The sequence below is a fragment of the Protopterus annectens genome, chromosome 9.part0 (genome assembly GCF_019279795.1).
Source record: "Protopterus annectens isolate FY-2018-M chromosome 9.part0, PAN1.0, whole genome shotgun sequence".
Classification (NCBI taxonomy): domain Eukaryota; kingdom Metazoa; phylum Chordata; order Ceratodontiformes; family Protopteridae; genus Protopterus; species Protopterus annectens.
Genome location: NC_056743.1, coordinates 1,016,387,380 through 1,016,409,547, shown reverse-complemented (window position 1 = coordinate 1,016,409,547; position 22,168 = coordinate 1,016,387,380). Strand labels below are relative to the sequence as shown.

The window sequence follows — 22,168 nt, the reverse complement described above, 5'->3', positions numbered from 1 at the left end:
CTTTCTGGTTGACATGCAGATGCATTTGGTTTGGGCTCCATTTGCCCTGAATGCATCTCCCTGCTAGGTGGGTCCCCCAGGCATAGTCTGAGGCATCTGTAGTTAGGGTTTGGGTGGCAGGGGGTAGAGTGAATGACAGTCCCTTGTTTTGGTGACATGTCTCTGCCCACCAAACAAACTCCTTTTGTAGGCAGGGAATGAGAGGAATCATTGTTTCCAGACTGTGGCAATGTTGACTCCATAAACTTTTTAGGTACCACTGAAGTTTCTGCATATGCAGTCTTGCATATGGAATTAGTAGAATGCAGGATGCCATGAACCCCAAAGCCTGCAGAATTTGTCTTGCAGATAACTGGGGTTTTGTTGCAATTTGTTTGAAGTATGTTGTCAATTGCAGTTGTTTGTCTGGCGTGAGGTACGCCATCTGGGTAGTTGTATTCAAGCTTGCACCCAGGAATGTAATTATTTGCGAGGGTACCAGTTGTGATTTATTTTCGTTTATGGTGTACCTTAGGGATGCTAGGAGCCTTTTTAAAAATGCCACAGGTTGAAGAAGAGTGTCCTTGTCCTCTGCCTGAATGAGACAATCATCCAGATAAGGATAAATTTGAATGTTTCTTTGTCAGCAGAATGCAATTACTGGTGCCAGGCATTTTGTAAAGACCCTGGGTGCAATAGATAAGCCAAAGGGCATTGCAGAGAATTGGTAATGCAAAAAGCCTGCTTTGAAGCGGCGGTATCTTCTGCAACATTCCCTTATTCGGATATGCAGGTATGCCTCTTTTAAGTCTAGAGTTACTAACCAAGCATTCTTGCCTAGCATAGGCAGCAGCTGTTGTAAAGTCAGCATTTTGAATATTGGAATGTCCTGGAATGTGTTCAGAAATGATAAGTCCAGTATTGGACGCCATGAATTGTCTTTTCTGGGCACCCAAAAAATCTTGAGTAAAATCCTTGTCCTTTTTCCTTTTCTGGTACCGGTTGAATAGCCCCCATATTCACGAGGGACATGACTTGTTTCTGGGCCTCTGCCCACTGGTTTTGTGGCAGATCCAGCCATCCATCTGGAATTGGCAAGTATGATAATGAAATCTGTACCCCTGGGATACTATGTTTAATACCCACTTGTCCTGGGTAAGTAACTGCCAATTTTGAGCATGAAGTGCTAGTGTTCCCCACAAGGGGGCTGCCAAAAGATAAGTGCTTGGAGTTGGTAGAGGAAAGTTATTGAGACTGCTTACTGTAGGGTTGTGCTTTGTTACCTCTGGATTTGGAGGTGGAGGCAGCCCATTGCTTTGACCTGTAAGATCCCTGTGATTGATATCTGGAGCCTTTTGAGCACCTGGGTTTGCCCTGAGTGGCTCTGTTGGACACAGGAAAGGACCAATTTTTAGTAGGCCAGTGCCTGCAGAACCTGGGTGGCTGCACTTGCAAAAGATCTTTTACAGTTTGCATAGATTTAGCTTTGTCTTCCATTTTCTTTAAAACCTCTTCTGCCTTATTACCAAACAGAGTATCATGCTGTAAAGGGGCATCCAACAATTTAGCTTTAACATGATCAGGCAGATTTTGCTCCTTGAGCCAGGCATGCCTTCTTATCACAGATCCAGTAACGGCGGTCCTACCACTGGCCTCCAAGAAATCATAACCACATTGCAAAGTATGTTTTCAAACCTGTTCTGCTGCATGCAATAAATCCTGTAACTCTTTATTTTCCACACAATCAGAAATCAACATCATCTTCTGTTTCAGTAAGCCCATAACATGCTGTTGATATTTAAGCATATGAAACTGGCAGTTTAAAGCCCTGACTGCCAAGGTTGCAGATGTATAAACCTTCTTACCCCATCTATCCAGCGCCCTGGAGTCTCTATCAGAAGGGGTAGGATTTTTGGCTATAGAAGCCTTAACACCCTTGGGACCCTGAGAAATAGTCTCAGGATCAGCAGCAGGATTTTTGAAAAGAAATTTGTGGGAGTCGGGAACTCTATAATATCTGTCTGGCTTACTAGGAGCAGGAGGCAAGGAATCAGGAGCCATGCTTGATTCAGAGAACACATCATCCACAATGTCTAATACAGGAGGTATTGCCAAAGGCCTATGCTGAGGTAGAAGAAGGAAATCCCTAAGCCTCTTTTTTGATTCAGAAAAGTCCTGACTCTCACAGTGAAAATGTTCCTTTAAAGTATGCAAAGTCTCTCCAAAAGAGTAATCCTCAGGAGGAGATGCAGATGGGATGGATTCCTCTGCATCAGAATCCTCATAAGGTGGAATAGAAAATTCCTGATCAGAAGAGGAATCAGAAGAAATGGAAACCTGATCTGAAGATTCATAATCAGTGCCTTGCCTAGGCCTCTTAGCAGGAGGGGTTGGGAACCCCTGATCAAGGTAATTAAATCCTCAGCCATTTTGATCATTTGTTTTTTAGGCATAGGGGCCTGAGCACGTGGCTCATGCATCAGTTTTTTAGACATAAAAGTTGTTTTTGACCTTGTTTTTGTTGATGGCATCAGTTTAATATAAAAATGTTGAGGCATGAAAACACCATCAGAAGCCGGTGCCTGCTCACCAGCTCCAGACCCATCCAAGGGAGAGACATCCACGGGTTCAATACTTTGCGAATCTCGCAGCATACCGGACTCTGAATAGGTCTCAGTAGAGGCCTGTGACTGAAAAGTAGCAGGTATCAGGCGCTGCGAAAGTGCCTCACTGAGTACCAGTGAACCGGCGACTGGCTTAGGAGAAGCTTCGCCGTCGGTTTTGGACCTCGACGGTCTGTCTCTTTCTTTTTCTTTGCATTTTTTTTGTGAACTCCGGTAGTCGGATTGCTAACCGACGACATTTCAGGGTAGTTAAATCTTGAACCAAAATATTTAGAAGCAAAAATATACCGACGCTTAATAGTGCATTGGTTAAATTTAGCACAAAACCGACAGCAAGGCACATTGTGGTCTGGGCCTAGGCAAGGAGTACAAATGAAAATCCTTATGAGGTATTTGCTTCCCACAAATAATGCAATTATTAACTTTTACTGACATCGGTAAGGAGCAAGAAAAAGTTTCCCCAACGGGGTACTTAGCTGTAGTTTGAAGACTTAGTTCTGAAACTCGAAAACGAAAATTTCAGGAGTCGGCCAACTGGCACTTGCAAACTGCTTCTGCTTCAGGCACCGCGCGGCAAGAAAGACTGATTAAAATGGCATTGGCTGCATGTTTTATACCCCTGACGACCTGACGTCATGGAAGAGGAGGTATCAACCGACACAGGACCCAAGACTTTGTTATTCAGGCCAACTGAGGGCAACCTGCCAGCAGATTACCCAAATGTAATGACTGCAACAGTGAAACATGAAGAACATCAGATGATCCACTGTGGTGATCCCTAATGGGAACAGTTGAAAGAAAAAGAAGAAGAAGAATGTAAGGAAGGGAAACTCATTTTCATGTTCGGCCTCCAATAACAGCTATGCCTCTCCTCAATGAGGGAGGGGCACAGACAGGCAGTGGAGCAACTGATTCACAATAAACAGCACAGACACGGCAGTGGGGAGCTTTGCATCAGACCTCATTGACATGTTCAGAAAAAAACGGGACTGCACCTGTGGCTAACAGAAGGCCAATCATAAAATGAACCCTAACAATTTTGCTAGCTACCTATCACTTGGTCACTTTTACTGTGCAGAAAAAGAAGTGTAAAGATGCCTAAAGTTGATCACTGGAGGATGTATGACTGGAGACCTAAGAATAGCTCCATAGGAGCTCCTAGGTATAAGACATCTTTGAAGTTTCCACCAAGAATGAAGCTATCAGTCAGAGAGATGTGATCAGCAGAGAAAGCTGTAGAAACCATACTCATACTTTGTGTCTGCCACATAGGGAGTAGAATCCTTGGCATTTGACAACTAAGAGTTACAACCTCAGAGGCAAAGTGTGCCAAACATAACAAAGGGATTAGTGTTGCTGCTACTCAGAGCCAGGGTCCAGGGTTGAACTCTGACCTCTAGTTACTGTATGTGTGGCTCTCTAGTATCCACATTGGCTGCTTCTTGCTACACCAATTTTATTTAGTCTCATAGCGATATGTTACTTAGGATGACTGATAAATCCAAACTGTCTGTGCATGCAGCCTTTACCTTTGCTCCTAAGGCCCAGTCTGTTGCTGAACGGAATCTACAAGATTAGTTCACTTATCCAGTTAACAAATGATTTAAGAAAATAGTGATTACAGCAGCCACTATTTCAGACCATGATTAACTCCAGGAGCAGAGTTCGGGAGGTGCTCCCTGCTGCCTTCTCACTGTTTAGGCATCTAGGCTTGTTGCCAACAAATAAGGAGAGCATTTTACGGAAAGAGTAAGCAGCGAATGAGACACAGTACTAAAGAAATAATGCCCTTCTTGAAAGATCCAGAGCCTGCTGAGGGGGCTTGGGCTTTTCATCCCTTACCTTATATCAGTGGAGTACCCCTAAACTAGTCATCCTACAAATACTCTTTCTTGCAGTGCTCTTTCCTCTGTCTGTTTGTGAGTACCAGCTTAGCAATGAAACAGATAATGAGAGTGCCACTAAGCTTCAACTTGTAAATGTCCTGAACGTGGCAATTATCTGTGGCACATATGGTAACTAAAGACAGAATGTGAAGGTGAAAGACAGATCACACAAAGCTGCTGATGGACCAGTTTCAATAATTATTCATCATTCGGGCACTTTCCAATGATTGTTGGTTTAGACCAGACATATCTTTCAGCACTGAAGGAAAACAGTTTCTTGTTTGACAACAAGGAGGACATCTGTGCCATGTAAGCTGTGAAAAAAGAAGGAAAGGCTATGAAGGAGAACACGTTCGTTATTTCGTAGGCAGGGAGAGCTACAGTGAGCCTTTAGGGTGTGAGTTGCATGAATACTAGTACTGAAATGTTTACACCTGGTCCTGAGGTAAAGTACAAGAACCCCCCCCTCCCCCCGGCTAAATACCATTACTCTAAACTACATACTGTAAAATTCAGGCCATAGTTCATATTATGCATTTTGTATAGCAATTAATACATGCTGCAGCCCCATTACTGTTTTCACATCATCTACTAAAGTTTTCAGTCTAATTTTGCTGTAACGGCAGATGTTTCACACTCTAATCTTCATCAGTTATGTAACAATTTCAACCAACATCTATACGCGTTTTTTAATGCTACATATTTTTACTGTAACAGCCTGTCTCATACTCTAGTTTTTATCAAATGAATAACACTTTCAACCAATATCTATATTCATTTTTTTAGTGATAGATACTGGAATTTGTCAGTCTTTACTCCCACATTGCATATATAAGAATCAGAAAAACAACACTCCAAAGCTGTCACAAGTTGAAGTTATTTAGCACTTCAGTGTTAACTATCAAGAGACCACTTCAGAATGATAGTACTAAACTGCCAAATCATTAAAAGCATTAAAAAGATCACAAGGTACATACTAACCAATTACAAATGAACCTTGATGAAAGATACAATTAAATCACAGCTCTTAAATACTTAACCTTTGAGGTAGGGAAGATCGTGATAAAATGATCAAAAACAGGTAATTTTTGTATTGAGGCATATAATCATATTTATGTGAAATTAGACAAAAATATGAAAGTACTCCTTCTGTGAGGAAACACTAGAAGTTTTTGAAAGACAAAAATGAATACATACAAAAGGCGGCATGCTCACTGAAAAGCCCCTTCTCTTCGTCCACTAATCCACAGACTGAAAACATTAGAGTGACATGAAAAACTATCAGTCATATGTCAGGAAACCCAGAAGACTGCTATTATTTTTTGGGGACCTAGGAAGTTCCGTGAAGGTCAGCAACAGTAGCAGACAGAAATGAAGTTAGGCAGCATACTGGCTCCATTCTACAAGGCATTTGGCATTTCCATCAGATTTCCAATCCCCAGTGGAAACAACTGTCCCTTAAAGAAACAGAAAAGTGAATAGAGAAACACACAGGGCAGATCAAGGGGCAGAGGGAGAGGCGGAGGAAAATGTCCGTAACTTCTATAGCTGAGTGCCTTCCATTTAAGGTGTATAATTTAAATACTTTGTCATTAAATGTCAGTCATTTGAATGTTCTGCAAAAAGGTTTTACACCTATGCCTTCAGAAAAGTGAATATAGTCACAGCTGTGACTAAAATGAAATTATTTACATGCACACCAAACCTGGAACATACTGCAATTAACCTTCATCTAAGATGGCCCCATAAGAAACAAGTACTTTTAACTCCCTCCCGAACCACACTAAATCATACAATTTCAACATCTGAAAGACTGTAAAAAAGAGATTATGGTACTATTGAATGCACCCACCCACCACTAAAAAAATCTTAATCTTATGTTGGGATTATCAGAGGCACTACAAGACCTAAGAAACAATAGTTAATTATGCTTTATGAAAGCTAATAAATGGAGAGGACTTGTGATCATGGCTGTTAGCAAATATAATGATAACATTCATGTAGTGTTGGCCAATCCAGAATACAATAGAGAAGCAGGACACTTGTGGTTTCAGTTGTAATGCACACCACCTGGACAACGTAGTTAGTTGATTTTAGATACATCACTAGCAGTCTTATTTTGTCAAAACATTCATATCTCTTTGTCTCAAAGCACAGGACCAACTATGACCTCACAGTACATGCCAGATTATGTAAAGTTCTAGTTCCTGCTTTCATTCTAAGAGGTAACAACTGCAACATATCTCTCTACCTCTCAGAAGAAAAATTCTGAACAAAGCCAAAAATAACGGGAAAACAAAGACTCAGAATTGTGTGTGTGTCTGCATATGTGTGTGTGTGTTTCTTTTTCTTATGTTTAGACACTCCAGATCATTTGGAGGTTTGTGGAATAAGTGCTGGGTCTACAATTTTTTTTCTTTTTAATGTATGTTTTATCTGGCATTTTTGTATCTGGAATCCGATCTGATGTTTTCTAAAAGTGAAATTAGAAGCCACTGCAGATAGTTACGAAAAGCACAACTGCTCAATTAAACAAAAACAAAAAAAAAACCAGTGGGTACTAGTAGTTTTGCAAGTTATACTGCACCCCCATGGAGCACAGCAGCTGCATGCCTGGAGGGACACTACCATTACGATATGTTCTTATATCAATTATATATGTCAGTGGCTATCCAGGCTGCACACTTGACATGCTGGAAAGATCAGAAGGCTTAGGGTTCTATCCCCATATTAGCCAGCTAGATTCATAGTGCAGTAATTACCCTACCACAAAGGAATACAGCAAAAGCTTCATTCTTGTAGCCCTATCCCCTGGATGAAATGTAAAACTGAGGTTCCATTATCCTGAGTTATAACACTTTGTATTACTACTAATGATCCTATGGCAGACGCTAAGAAACATATAAATATTCATTGTATTTCATCTACTCCTTTGAAAGAAAATACTCAAAACAACACCAAACAAAATATTGCATAATGAAGTGTGGCAATGGACAGAATATTTTATCTAGTAGAAATCTGCTTACTGATTCTTCTGATGACTTATTTTCTTCTACTCATTGGCTGAGGCATAGTTAGTTATTTGTTCGACCAGTGCTGTCTTTCTGACTGGTGTCCCCCCTCCTCAACTTAAAGTTGAGGAACACAAAAGACTCCTCGGACTTGTGGAGTTAAAAAAAAAGCAAGTAGCTGCTACAGCTTATGCCACATTTAGAGTGCTAAAGCTAAAGTACAAACCAGAAATGCAATTACCAGCTTTCATTTCTGAATGTCAGTAATGCACTGAAAAACAATTGTCATCTGCCAATTAAAACAGTATTCCTACTTCCCTAAGCTAAAAAGTAAACATTTAATAATAGCAACACATTTTAATATTTTTCACATTACTTTTGAGTGATTACAGAAAGTTGCAAAACACATCTGTCAGGCTGCTGTGAAAAAATCTGAATCTTGTTCAGGTATACTAACTTAATTAACTTTATATATATATATATATATATATATATATATATATAAATAAATATATACATATATATATATATATATATATATATATGCCTACACACACACACACACACACACACATATATATATATATATATATGTGTGTGTGTGTGTGTGTGTGTGTGTGTGTGTGTGTGTACTGGTGTGTATTGTATAATAAACAGTACTTTTGGCTGCAGCCTGTCAAAGCCACTTTGTTAATGAGTTAGTGTAAAAGTACACTTTACTGGGTTTAATCAAGTAATTCAGACAAGTGAGAAGAAAACGTGTAATGCAAGTTTTTAAATTTAAAATTCTACAAATATATGAAAAACGATGGAGTTACCAAAATTTTATAACATCTGATATGACCTAGGCAACCTAAGTTTGGTTAGTGGTTTGGACCCTTGCTGGAGTTGCTGTGGGAGATGGCAGGAATGATGAGGCTTGAATCACTTTCCTCTCTTGGGGGGGGGGGGGGGTGTAGACATGTGATAGAAGCAAGAATGATGCCATGTCCTTGGTGGCATTACTGGAGTCTATGGTGATCAGTTGCCAAGCTCACTGTGTCAGTAGGGCCTCAACTAAAAGGTTAAATTACTGTGGAAATGGATGGTTTCATTCATAGTGCCAACTGCATGTCAGCAAGCAAAGGGGTGTGGTCTGTCCAGTACATCTGGGAGTTGCAGCCTAAATGAAAAATGACCAACTGCAAGTTGATGGCCCTTCACATGGCCTGTCCCACTCAGCAGTGTGTGTTGTGCGCAGCGGTTGTCCCACTCAGCAGAGTGTGTGTGTGTGTGTGTGTGTGTGTGTGTGTGTGTGTGTGTGTGTGTGTGTGTGTGTGCGCGTGCGTGCGTGCACACGTGTGCAGCTCCTGTCCCACTCACCAATGTCTGTTGTGAAAGCACCTGTCTCACTCAGCAGTGTGTGTGTTTGTGTGTGTGTGTAGTGCCTGTCCAACTCAGCAGTGTGTGTTGTCTGCAGCTTTCATCCATTACAACTTAAACATAAAAAAGTGTAAAACCTCCATGTCATGTCATGTCCATCCCAATCCCTCTGAGCTACATGCTCTGGGGACCCAAACATTGTCATCACAATAAACAGAACATGCTGGAGGGATAGATTCTTGTCCCAGAGACTTCCCATACTCTAGAACAAACTACCTATCTATATCAAACAAAGCTCCTCAATAGCACTCTTCAAGAAAAATCTTCATGATTGGATGGGAGATAGGAAATTCACCTCGGGGATCATTTCTGTGGCTCTGCTCGACAGAGGCACAGGAAAATAATATTTTTTGGTGGGTAAAAGCCAGGGTACCTTTTTGGCTAGGCTTATATAGGCCCTAGGGCCAATAGCCTAGTACCTACCTATGAACCTATGAACCTATGTGCAGGGCTTTCCCAGAAAGGAGACTTGTCCAGTGTAGGTTACAACCAGGGGCTGTCATAGCATGGGGTGCTGCCAAAGATGAGAACTGAGAGGTGACAGAATATGATACCTGAAGTCAGTGAAGCAGATAAAAAACAAAAAACAAAGCATAACTCATCCTTCACAGTTAGTGATAATAAAGCTGATAATAAAGGCTGTGCTAACAAAGGGCAGGATTCCAATGACTTGAATATACATCTTATGTCCTGTGTTGTGAATGCAGTTGTAGTTATACACACAAAGTGGTTTCTGAAAGGATAACATATCCTGTGGCAACAGTACTTATCAAGTTAATGTACCTGTCTGTGCCATTACATATGCATCACTAAAGATTTTTTTCCCTGAAAAACTGGAATTCCATCTTTCTTTCTCTCCATCTCTGTCAAGCAGCTCTTGTAAAATTCAGTCATACAGGATTCTCTTCAGGAAATGAGTACAGCTTGACATTTTGTTTCCCAAGGGGTTCAGGTGCCATTTGGATAAAAACTGGGTACTTCTGGTACTGTCACATAGTGCTATGACAACGGGCAATTTGGCATACAGAGCCTTCCTTCCTCTGCTTCTTATGAAGGCTACATTGAAGTCAACATCTTTGGAGACTGATAACACTGTCAACTCCTCCTCCTCTTGAATTGTTAGTAGAATTATTTATAATCACCATATAGAAGTATTGTCTTAGCAAATAAACATTTGGATGGCCTAATACACGCTTTTAGTCTCCTAAATATCTCTGTCAGAGAGTAACTAAAAATACATCTGAAAGAGAAGTGATACTTTGACTCCAATTAACAGTAAATGATGAGCTCTACTTCAAGAAAAGAAACTAAGTGGGTCACTAGATTGGTCTTTCTATGGGAAATTATTTGCATGAAAGGAAAAACTATTACTCAGTGCATCCAACATCACTAGGATATTTAGCATGCAGTACAACACAGACATGGAGGGACCTCTGATCCACTGATTCTTCTCATTTATTGCAATTACTGCAGTGTAACTTACTATCTCCTTCTCCTGCATCCTCATCTTCTGTCCATCACTAGTTACATTCTCCTTATCTACTGTCCATCCCTAGTCATCTTCTACCCATCCCTAGCTATGACTTCCTCATATTCTAGCTATCTCCAGATATGGCCTCCTCATCATCTACCTATCCATAGCTATGTCCTCCTCATCTTTTATCCATCCCTAACTATGTCTTATTCATCTTCTACCCATCCCTAGCTATGAACTTTTCATCTTCCAACCATCCCTAGCTATGTTCTCCTAATCTTTTACCCTTCCCTAACTATGAACTTTTCATCTTCCAGCCATCCCTAGCTATGTTCTCCTAATCTTTTACCCTTCCCTAACTATGAACTTTTCATCTTCCAGCCATCCCTAGCTATGTTCTCCTAATCTTTTACCCTTCCCTAACTATGAACTTTTCATCTTCCAGCCATCCCTAGCTATGTTCTCCTAATCTTTTACCCTTCCCTAACTATGAACTTTTCATCTTCCAGCCATCCCTAGCTATGTTCTCCTAATCTTTTACCCTTCCTAACTATGAACTTTTCATCTTCCAGCCATCCCTAGCTATGTTCTCCTAATCTTTTACCCTTCCCTAACTATGAACTTTTCATCTTCCAGCCATCCCTAGCTATGTTCTCCTAATCTTTTACCCTTCCCTAACTATGAACTTTTTATCTTCCAGCCATCCCTAGCTATGTTCTCCTAATCTTTTACCCTTCCCTAACTATGAACTTTTCATCTTCCAGCCATCCCTAGCTATGTTCTCCTAATCTTTTACCCTTCCCTAACTATGAACTTTTCATCTTCCAGCCATCCCTAGCTATGTTCTCCTAATCTTTTACCCTTCCCTAACTATGAACTTTTCATCTTCCAGCCATCCCTAGCTATGTTCTCCTAATCTTTTACCCTTCCCTAACTATGAACTTTTCATCTTCCAGCCATCCCTAGCTATGTTCTCCTAATCTTTTACCCTTCCCTAACTATGAACTTTTCATCTTCCAGCCATCCCTAGCTATGTTCTCCTAATCTTTTACCCTTCCCCAACTATGAACTTTTCATCTTCCAGCCATCCCTAGCTATGTTCTCCTAATCTTTTACCCTTCCCTAACTATGAACTTTTCATCTTCCAGCCATCCCTAGCTATGTTCTCCTAATCTTTTACCCTTCCCTAACTATGAACTTTTCATCTTCCAGCCATCCCTAGCTATGTTCTCCTAATCTTTTACCCTTCCCTAACTATGAAGTTTTCATCTTCCAACCATCCCTAGCTATGTTTTTCTAATCTTCTATCCATCACTAGCTATGTCCTTCCCATCTTAACTGTGTCTATGTTTTCCTCATAATCTACTATGTCATTCTCATCTCCTATACATCCCTAAATATGTACTCCTTGCATTTCACTCATGCCTAGCTACATCTTATCCCTAACAATGTACTGTTTATCTTTTACCAATCTCTAGCTATATATGCTCCTCATCTTCTATTTATCTTTAGCTGTGTCTGTCTCATCTTTTGTCCATGAATCACGTTCTTGATTATGCATTCGTTATCTCCTAACCATCTCATGTTGTTTTCATTATATTTTCCCCATCTTTATGTCTTCCTTATTTTCTACCCAACTACAAGATTGGACTCCATCTTTTACCATCCCTATCTCCTCATGTTCATTTGTTGACTTGCAAATTGATAAGCCTGCACCTATTCGGTTTTGATGAACAAACTAGGTTAAGAAGTCGGGTTTCTTTATCTGAAGGGAGTCTTTGCTAAAACGCAGGTGTTCTCTTTCTTTCCACTGTTTTGCTGTTACATACCTCCAAACTAGAAGGATGAATATGTCTAGAAAATAGGACTTCTACAATAAACAGTACCACTGGTTTGTGAAATGGCCTGGAAGAGAAAGTCCTTTCCCTGTTAACACTGTTATGAAATTCAGCATTATATTCCTTAATTCTCCTTATCCAGGTATTAGATTAATTGCAAATAAGCTGATAACCTCAAAAAAGTCTAAAGCCTTTGTGTGAGTACCTGAGATTAAATGTTTAGTTCCATTAAATATTATGGAGTCGATGTTTCAGTAGTGGTATGGGTGTAAGATAGTCAGCCAGATATAACAGACTGAGAGGATGGAGACTTGTTTTCTGTTCTGAGGAGTAATGTACTGTAAACAAAGGCCCTATACAGAAAATGAGGACTTGAAAATCAGTCAACAGTACTAGATAGGGTGTGCATATCTGCCCATGTAACAACCAAATGCAAGTCTCTGACATCTGCAAACACACGGATAATACAGCACTTGCACAATTACAGAATCATCAGCTACAGTCCTCTGACAGTCATTCATGTGATCTCATGTAAGCCTGGAGCCTTTGGTTAGCTCTCCCTACAGAAGTGGGGTCTAACTAAGAAGGGAAAAATTGGGTACACTGTGAACAATATAAGAATATAACTGAACTGAGTAAGGGCTGGATGGCTAGTATATCACAGAGTTCAGCAGTGAGGGGAAGTAAATACACTGTTCTCAGCAAAGTAATCCTCAGTACTAATACAAAGAGCCATAAAGGTGGCTGCTGTACTACCAAATTCTGCCACCACATGGAACTGGTATTATGTAGTCTTAAGGGCCTTTTGGGTCACTTCTAAGATATTAGTGGCAACAACAAATGCCATCTAATACTGGCAATACTGAGACAAAGGTGTACCTATGTTCACGTTCCTCATATCTCCCTCAATTCACACAGCCATCACAACAAGCAGCAAAGCAGACTATTACGTATCCTGTAACTCAAGCAATCTTCCACTCCCCCAGCCTATCCCTGCAAGGTTTGGAGCATGCAGTGGTTGTTGTTGTTTGTCTTTTCAGCTTTTCCCGGTTAGGGGTTGCCACAGCGGAACTCCGATCCACTAATGACTGGCAGTCGATTTTTTTTTTATGGTGCAGAGTTGCCAGCCCGATGCCCAACCTTCAGCGAAGGCACGCCTATTCACACATGTCTTTTGGAGGCCACTCGACCGCGGGGAGGACATGCAGACTCCACACAGAAGGCACTCCAGCCGAGAATCGAACAGGAGAACCTCTTGCTGTGCAAGCACAAATTTGCAAGTCTGTCCAAGACATTATGCTATACCCCACCAAAGCCACAGCAAACCTTTTTCCTTCTTAAGACTCCATGATGAGGTGTGAAATGCTAATCCAACCCACTGATTCAGACCCCCTTTCCAGGGAAGGAATGCTAAGCTCTGGGTGCTTAACCCCTCCTACCAAGTTTCCCTTAACAAGTGGCGTATTAACCCATGTCAGTAAACCTATCATGCTGGGTGTATTAAACAAGGTGATTCGTTTGTTTTAAAAAAAGAAGAGAGTTCAAATATAGGTGCCCCTTAGTCCATCTTCCTAAATGCGTTAACTGGGAGATTAAGCAGACTGTTAAAGTACAGAGAAGGCAGCCACTGTACAGGGGAAGCAACAAAGTATTCAAATATCATGCCAAAAATGCATAGTTTAGATTTTGCTTTGTTTTGTGAATGCTGCACCTCAGTGAATAACCCTAAGAACTTTGCACCTGGTGTCATACATCACTTGGACTGTTTCATCATGTACTCTGTTAGAAACTGTATCTGTCATCACCATCACTCATCCCATGTCTTTTGAACTGAAAAAAGGCAGCCAGTCTGGTGGTCCACTGCCATTAATAAACTCTACAACAGAAGGAAGAAACTGTTGCAGAAAAAGGCGAAGCCCCAAGACTGTTTATTAATTAGCCTCAATAAAAAGTTGAGATTCCTCATCAAAACCTCCAAAGCCAGCTATGAAGGCAGAATTGCGTCAGACACTAAAAACAACCACAAAGCCTTCTATAGTTATATCAAGAATTTCCATGGCAATACCCAGATTTGCTCTGAGTTACTGCACAATGGTACCTCCTATACTGAGCCAACAGATATTGCCAACATACTGGCTGACAGATTCAGTGCCAACTTTACCCCTCTCCCCCATCAAAGGACCAATCTCAATACCAGAAGAATGTCAGGCACCCAACATTACTGTAGCACAGGTAAAGCTGCATTGTCTAAGGCCAAGAATACAGTTTCCATGGGACCCAACAATATCCCTGGCTGTGTTCTATATGAATTACAAAGTGAACTGGCACCACATCAGTGTGCTCTGTTCACTCACAGCCTCACCTCAGGCTTTGTCCCTACCGAATGGCACACTGCTACAGTCATCCCTCTCCATAAAGGAGGAGCGACTACAGACCCTGGAAATTATCACCCCATTAGCCTGATGAGTCTGATATGTAAGTCTATGGAGTGCATCATCATGGACCTAATTAACAAGGATATAGGGAATCTCCAAACTGTAGATCCCACACAGTTTGGTTTTGTGAAAGGTAGATCATGCCTGCTCAGCCTGGTTGACTTCTTTGAGTCAGTCACCAGAGCAGTGGATGAAGGTAAGGCAGTTTATATAGCCTACCTCGATTTGGCCAAGGCCTTTGATATCATTCCTCACTCAGGAATTATTAATAAACTTAGCAAACTACACATCAACCCCTATATCATTAGATGGGTTGCAAATTGACTCAGAGATAGAACCCACAGTGTGAAAGTAGCGGACTCCAAGTCAGACTGCCAACCAGTCATGAGTGGAGTCCCACACGGATCAGTCCTGGGTCCTCTCCTGTTTGGCATCTACTTCTCAGAAGTCCAGGCAAACACGGAGGGACTCTGGCTGACCAAATTCACAGACAACTGCAAGCTGGGAGCCATTATTATCTCCCGAAGTGATGTAGACATCCTACAGAAAGGCCTCACTGAGACCAATGACTGCTGTCAAAACCATGGCCTTAAGTTTAATGCCAAAAAATGCGTCGTCATCCCCTTTCAGAAAAACTCAGTTCCCACTAATTACCACATCAATGGGAGCCCACTGAACACTGACGGCATTATAAAAGATCTGGGGACACAGGTTGACAGCAACCTCTCCTTCGACCACCACATTGCCACTGTGGTCAGAAAGTCCTTCTGTGTGGCACATCTCATTACCAAGGGTTTTGCATCCAGGAAGAAAGAGGACATCATTTCTCTCTACTCTTCCCTCATTAGACCAATCATAGAGTATAATGCCCCATTTGGCATGTACCTCACTAGACACCTGCAACAGCTGGAGAGGCCACAAAAGTACCTCACAAAGAGGATTCTAGGCCTTAAACACATGTCCTGCATGGATAGACTCAAAAAACTCCAGCTATTCTCTGTCTCATATCATCTACTAAGAGGCGATCTCTGCTTGACTTACAAAGCCATGTCTGACCCAGCTCTGTTAGAAATGCTACATCTAAAGAAATCTCAGTCCCTCAACAACACACGCTCCAGAGACCTCAACCTCATTACCACAATCAACAGAACATGCTGGAGGCTCAGGTGCATAACCCAGAGACTACCCATGCTCTGGAATAGACTTCCCATACATGTCAAGCAGAGCACCTCACTAGCCCTCTTCAACAGAAATCTTGATGAGTGGATGGGAAATAGAAAGTTCACCCTGGGGATCACTCCAGTGGCTCTACTTGACAGAGGCACTGGGAACTAACAACGGGCAGCACAATGCCAGGGCACTGCTATGGGCTAGGCTTGTAAAGACCGCAGGGTCATTAGCCTAGTAAGGCTGCAGGGCCATTAGCCTAGTACACACCTATGAACTTATGAATACCAGTTTATGGTGTTTTGTAACTCTTTCTGCATCACTTAACAGGAGTAACACTATACATTGAATACTTCAGTTCCAAATTATATTTACTGTTGGATGCTTTAAAATGTTATTTTATGTGTTTATATTTAGTTATTTTTAATAAAATTTTCTGCTACTTTCTTTTTCAGTTGGGAATTTGTTGTTTTTAACTCATGTGCCTAATGCATTCTGTATTTGTTTTAGAATGCTGTGTTCCTAACTGCATTTTCAGATGTAATAAATCAATGGGAATTAAGGCAATATTGCAGCTTTCTAGCTTATTTTAATTATTTTGTTTACAACATTTTGTGCAGTGGTTCTGTCTGTCTTTCTTTATTACTTAAATTTTACATGTTTGATAGCCTGATGCTGCCACATTTTGGGTACTCAGTTGTGTAGTGTAAATTCATATTTAAATTCAGTTTAGTCTACTTTTCATATATTTGCTGCTGTTTGTTTTGATAACATTTTCATCTTTATTACTTGTTCTATAATTGTTTATGTGGCAACTCAGTTTCATCTTGAATACCGTGCAGGTCATTACAAATAAGATATTGACAGATTAACTGTGTTTCACACTTTAGTATAGAGATAGGCTCTACTGTAATGTAATATAAGACAGTAAGCCCTACTGCTCTGGAACAGCGGATTTCATTATGGGACAAGCACTGACATTTTCAAACTGGCATACTATAGTATGGATCAGGCTCTAGACTAGGGAGTCAGCATGATGTAATGTATGTTCTTTTATACTAGAGTAATGTTCTACTGTATGAAGCCATATGCTCTTGTACTGGAGCAGTAAGCTGTAATACAAGGACAGTTAACACAGTACTGGAGCAGCCTTGGGCAAGCTTTGTTGTACTCAAATAGCATACTGTAGATAAGAAGCAGCTCCTGTGGTACTGAAGTAGCTTAGCCCAGTATGGAGTACTACTGCAGTAGTAAGTATCATATTCTGCTAACAGGAGTAACATACTGCTGTATGGGAACATGCTGTGTTGTTTTGAAGAAACATGCAGTAATACACTGAAGGATGACACAAACAAGTAGCACGCTAGAGTATGGAGGGGTGTTATATACTGCAGTACCATATTACAGAGACAAAGGTTACAACACCAGGAGGACCTGTTGTGCTAGAGTATCTGATACTACCATATATTCACTGTATTAAACCATAATACTGGACTGGTAGGTGTTTGCATGCATTACTGGTGACACTGAATCAACTAAAAACCTAGGTGCTAGAGTGCCAGCTAGGGGACCACATAAACTTTAAAAAGGATTCAGATATTACGGGACAGTTCTTTTGGATCTACTACGTCTGATCAAAATGCCCTCATTAAACAAGTGAGCTCACACATTTTAGCACAAAACCCATTACGTATGAGTAGAAGACACTTTAAAATATGTACTTGAGGAACACAAGTATTTAGGCAAATAATACAAAATTTTAAATAAGCATATTGTCCCTTCCCCCCACACACCCTGTCTTACTTACATATTCTCAGAATGAGGTTGCTCCAGGTCAAGGGAAGAGTGACCATTCAAAAAGTGAAATAAGTGATGTCTTTTTCTGACCCCTTTTAACCTCAGAGTGCAGTGAACATATACATTTTTAATTTTAAGCATACTGTTGCAATAACTAGCAAGCAATAGCACATCACTCAAACAACACCTTAAGGTACCGCAGTTGTGCAAATGGAAATACAAACAATTATATGTTGAGTAAGTCATGGTAAACAGTTTTTTATTTTTTATTTATTTATTTATTTATTTTTACTTCAGCAGCTGGAAACTGGTGAACTGCCTGTCTCCATTATCTGGAATATGAATGCTGATGGTATTAGATAGAGAATGCCTTTCTATATACAGGGCCACCCGGCGTTGTAAGCAATGCCTCCAGATTATGGATTCGGGTAAATGACCTTTCATTACCATATATATTTTTCAAGACTGTTTTGCTAACAAAAAAGATTTTGTAGTGGTATATTTTATATTCTATCGAAAAGTGCAAGGCTGTAGAGTGGGAGACTGTGGAGAACAACCCCCCACCCCCAATATCCTTCATATAATTATTATTTTTTTTTTTTTATAATGTTGAATTTGTTGATGTAAAAGCATTACTGAAAAAGTAAATTATGATGAATTTGCTTACAGATGGTACTTTGGTATCCGAGAAGGTCTGTGCTAGGGTAATGGCTGCCACAGTGGGAGGATGGCAAAAGAATAAAACCGTGAAAGAGTCTGCATTTGATTTATCTGATAGCTATTAATGTTTTTTCTAACTTTAGGAGTTATAGATTAGTGAATAATGTTCCAGCCTATGTCTAAAATGAATTGATGAAATGGTAAATTGGCCACCCTCATTGTCTATGCATACAAGTACACATTTATCCACCCACTTCCTACTGGATAAGACTATTTTCAGCTTTTCAAAATGGCCACACATAGGCTATTTAGCAAAGTGTTGTGTGTGTGTGTGTTTGTCTGGAGAGACACACACACACACACACACACACACACACACACACACACACACACACAGAGATAATAGTAGCGTCATTTTGTAATAAAATCTCTCTCTCTCTCTTTCTGTTTCACTCTGGCTTACTGGCTTTGTTTCTCCTTTGCTTTAAAACTAAAAGGTACATATACATTTGAACATGCCCATGCCCCTCCCAACCACATACAATAGCATGAACGTGAATTCTTACCTGCCCGTGTCCAGCAGTGAAGCTCAATGCATGGGAAGTTGCTGAAGCTTCTACCCCACCCTGTGGGGCATTTGGATTCTGTTCTCCTACTGGCTGTAACTTCAGCTGAAAAGGAAAATGACAGCAGTTCTGTAAACGATACGCTGATACTGCCAACTGTCACTTGTATGCATTTCCTGGTTATTCTTGGTACTTGCAAAAGCTCAACATCCTACATGGCACGGTACACATACCCTGTGCAGCTGGACCATGCCATACAACTGAACACTGCAGTGCATGTTGAGCAGATCCAGAGTACTCGGGATTCCAAGTGTTTTCACCCCATAATGGACATGTATCTCAGAGGTTGTCAAGAAAGTAACCTGGTCTGTTTTCAGAGCATTACATTTCTTTGCACTCCCCCAAACTTTATAATGTACTAAGTGCCCTTTCAGTTCCTTGTGAAGGCTTTACAGTTATGGTAATCCATTACAGCACACTCAGAATAAACCTTGCCACACAAGTCTTCCTTTTCTTCCAAGTGACTACTTTCTGCCTAACGTCTGGCACTGTGTGACTTCAAAATGAAGTTCCTAAAATAATGTGATATAAGCCTGACAGATCACCCTGCCAGCCCATCAGTCATTACAGTCACCATAGCCTTTCAGTAAGCCCTTCGCTGGTGCAGACAGGAAATACCTAGATGGTCAGCTGATAAATATAAGCTACAAAGACAGAGAAAGAGAGAGTCAGACAGACAGGCAATGTGTGTATGTGTGTTTCTGCATGCGAGTGTGTGTGTGTGTGTGTGTGTGTGTGTGTGTGTGTGTGTGTGTGTGTGTGTGTATGTGTGTGGCCTTGCTAAACGGCTCCAGTACCTGGAGTGTACTACCATGAAAATAAATTTAACAAGAACAGGAATCAACTTTATAAAACCTTACTCCAGAAACATTCATGTGATTCTCCAGTATAAGCCAACAAAGGTGTGTTTTTCAAAACAATATCACTCCTCACAATTTTGATAGTAACTAATTGATTTTCTCTGTTACTGCAGAACCACAAAAAGGCATGTTGTCATTTCATAAAAGACAACAATCTAAAACTATAATCTTATGTGACACTGCATGGATACAACTGAATTTCCAAGACTATCTATAGCAGATCCAGCGCATAATGAACTGTTAAGTGTTCTGCGCTGCCTGAATACTCAATAAAATGGAACAACATATTTTCCATATTACACAAGTGACTGCTAAAATTTTCATAAAATTCTTGGCTGCTCCAGAGTTTCTGCCTTTCTCACACCTGGCAAAATTATATTATCACACTATGTCATATTCCATTATTTTACCTGGCACAAACTAATTAAATCACTTTCATTTTGGGAGGCCTAATTTTCTCTGGGCTTATTATATTTATAAAGTGCATGTGACTCATGAAATATATCCCCATTTCTAATTCAAATGAATTTGCTGAGGTAAAAATTAAGTTGAAGAAGCCAGGGGTTCCAACAGAGTTTCATTTTAATTTACAAAATTGGAACGTTTGTCTTTTCTTCTGCCTCCAAAAGTAATTACATTGCATTTCAGTTGTGTTTTATTAAATATAACACTCACATTTTAATGAGATGTCTTTCTTAGTCTCATGGCTACCAGAATACAGATAGCTGTTTTTACGGGAGCAGTAAAACAGTGAGACCCAGCTGTCTTGTATGCAGGGTAGGAATGTGTATGGTAAGGTAACCCTGCAGCAGTAAAATGATAAAATAATACTAATAAAAACAACAACAACAACAACAACAATGGTCTGTTTAAGAAAGAAAAAGAAATTTGAAGTAGGTAATCTATACAGTGGTTACAAAACTAATGCACTACACAACAGCAGTCAGAAACACTGGTGTAGCAAACTGAGAAATAGATCACTGCAGAGTAGAGATTAAAAAGTCATCAACTTGTCTAAATCACAAACATAAAACATATTGTAAAGTCACACATAGGTATCAACTGTGGTGGCTGCATTCTGAATTGATAAAACAGCATAAAAATCTCTTCTTGAACCTGAGGCTGAAAAAAAAACATTTCTACAGTATAATGTTCCCCCTGGGGGGGGGGGGGTCCACTAATAAATCAGCTGTTAAATAGAAGGATAAATGATCGTATAGTGGGGCCTAAGGTGTAGCTAAAGCTTTCTGAATGCAGTCTGAGAAGATATTATACATGGTTAGGTTAGATTCAGCCTGAACACAACAGTGTTACCAACATATGCCCATTTATTCGCTGAACCTGCTTCAGCATTTTACAGAGCACTTTGGTTCCAAAACATCCAACAGATTTAGCTATGATAGTTTGAATCACTACACTATGAGGTGCATTTCATTTTTTAAATACTGAATGACACATGACTCACAAATGACAAAACATATCCAAATAAGCATTTTTGCAAGCAGGCAAGCCCCACCCTGCATTCTCCATGTGGGAAGACTCGCATCCTAAACTTACACATACACACACACACACACACACACACACACACACACACACATATTAATATCAACTCCACAACAATGGCGGAAAGTAGAAAAAAAAAACGCCACTAGCAGTGCAAAGCAGTCTCACATAAACAGCATAATTATTGTTGAAACTAAAATTATTTAAAAAAAAAACATGACAAATAAAATACTAGCAAAACTGCTCACTGAAACTGCACTTGAGTGAGTATACCACAGCCTATCTCACAACAGCTGTTTTTTATCCATCCCTCTTTAATTAATAGATTTATCTAAGACTATGATCTCTGGATAGTTATCTTAGTTACAGCAGGCTCCTCTCACAACATGATTACCGAATAATCGAAAAACACACAAGAGAACAAACTAACTGTGTCAACAGTGTGAAAAGAGCTGCCTAATAATCTAGGACAAGTTGTAGCCCTCTCCACTGAAAACAAGGTTAAACAAAGCTCACACGTGCTGCTGTTTAAGCAGTTACACTAGCAGTGTGGATAGAGAGAGAAGACACAAAATGATTCACAGGAGGATGAATTAAGAAAAAGGGGTAATTTGTGACACAGCAACACTTTACCACATGTCCTAATCAAGCCTTCATTCCTTACAGTAGCTTAGTTGCGTTCAATAGGTAGCTCTTGCCAGTCAGAAGAGAAGAATATAATTAAGACAGTAAAAGTAAGTCCAAGATGTTTTGTGCAAGTCACATTCAGAATATTACCAGTTTTGTACCTTGAAAACTGTCAACAGTTTTAATAGCGAATCTTGAACCTCCAAGACACAGAGAAGTAAATGGTAGCAAAGATTCCAGAAATGAGGAAGAGGAA

General features: G+C 40.3%; 1 protein-coding gene across 4 annotated transcripts in view; it reads right to left on the bottom strand.

Annotated features, from left to right (window-relative positions):
- NCKAP5L (NCK associated protein 5 like) overlaps positions 1 to 22,168 on the bottom strand; it is a 610,993-nt gene that overhangs the window by 196,388 nt on the left and 392,437 nt on the right. For all 4 annotated transcript variants that reach the window (XM_044083803.1, XM_044083806.1, XM_044083804.1 and 1 more), the window contains one exon: positions 18,860 to 18,964. In XM_044083803.1, the coding sequence (XP_043939738.1) occupies positions 18,860 to 18,964 (105 nt within the window). The remainder of the gene's footprint in view (positions 1 to 18,859; positions 18,965 to 22,168) is intronic.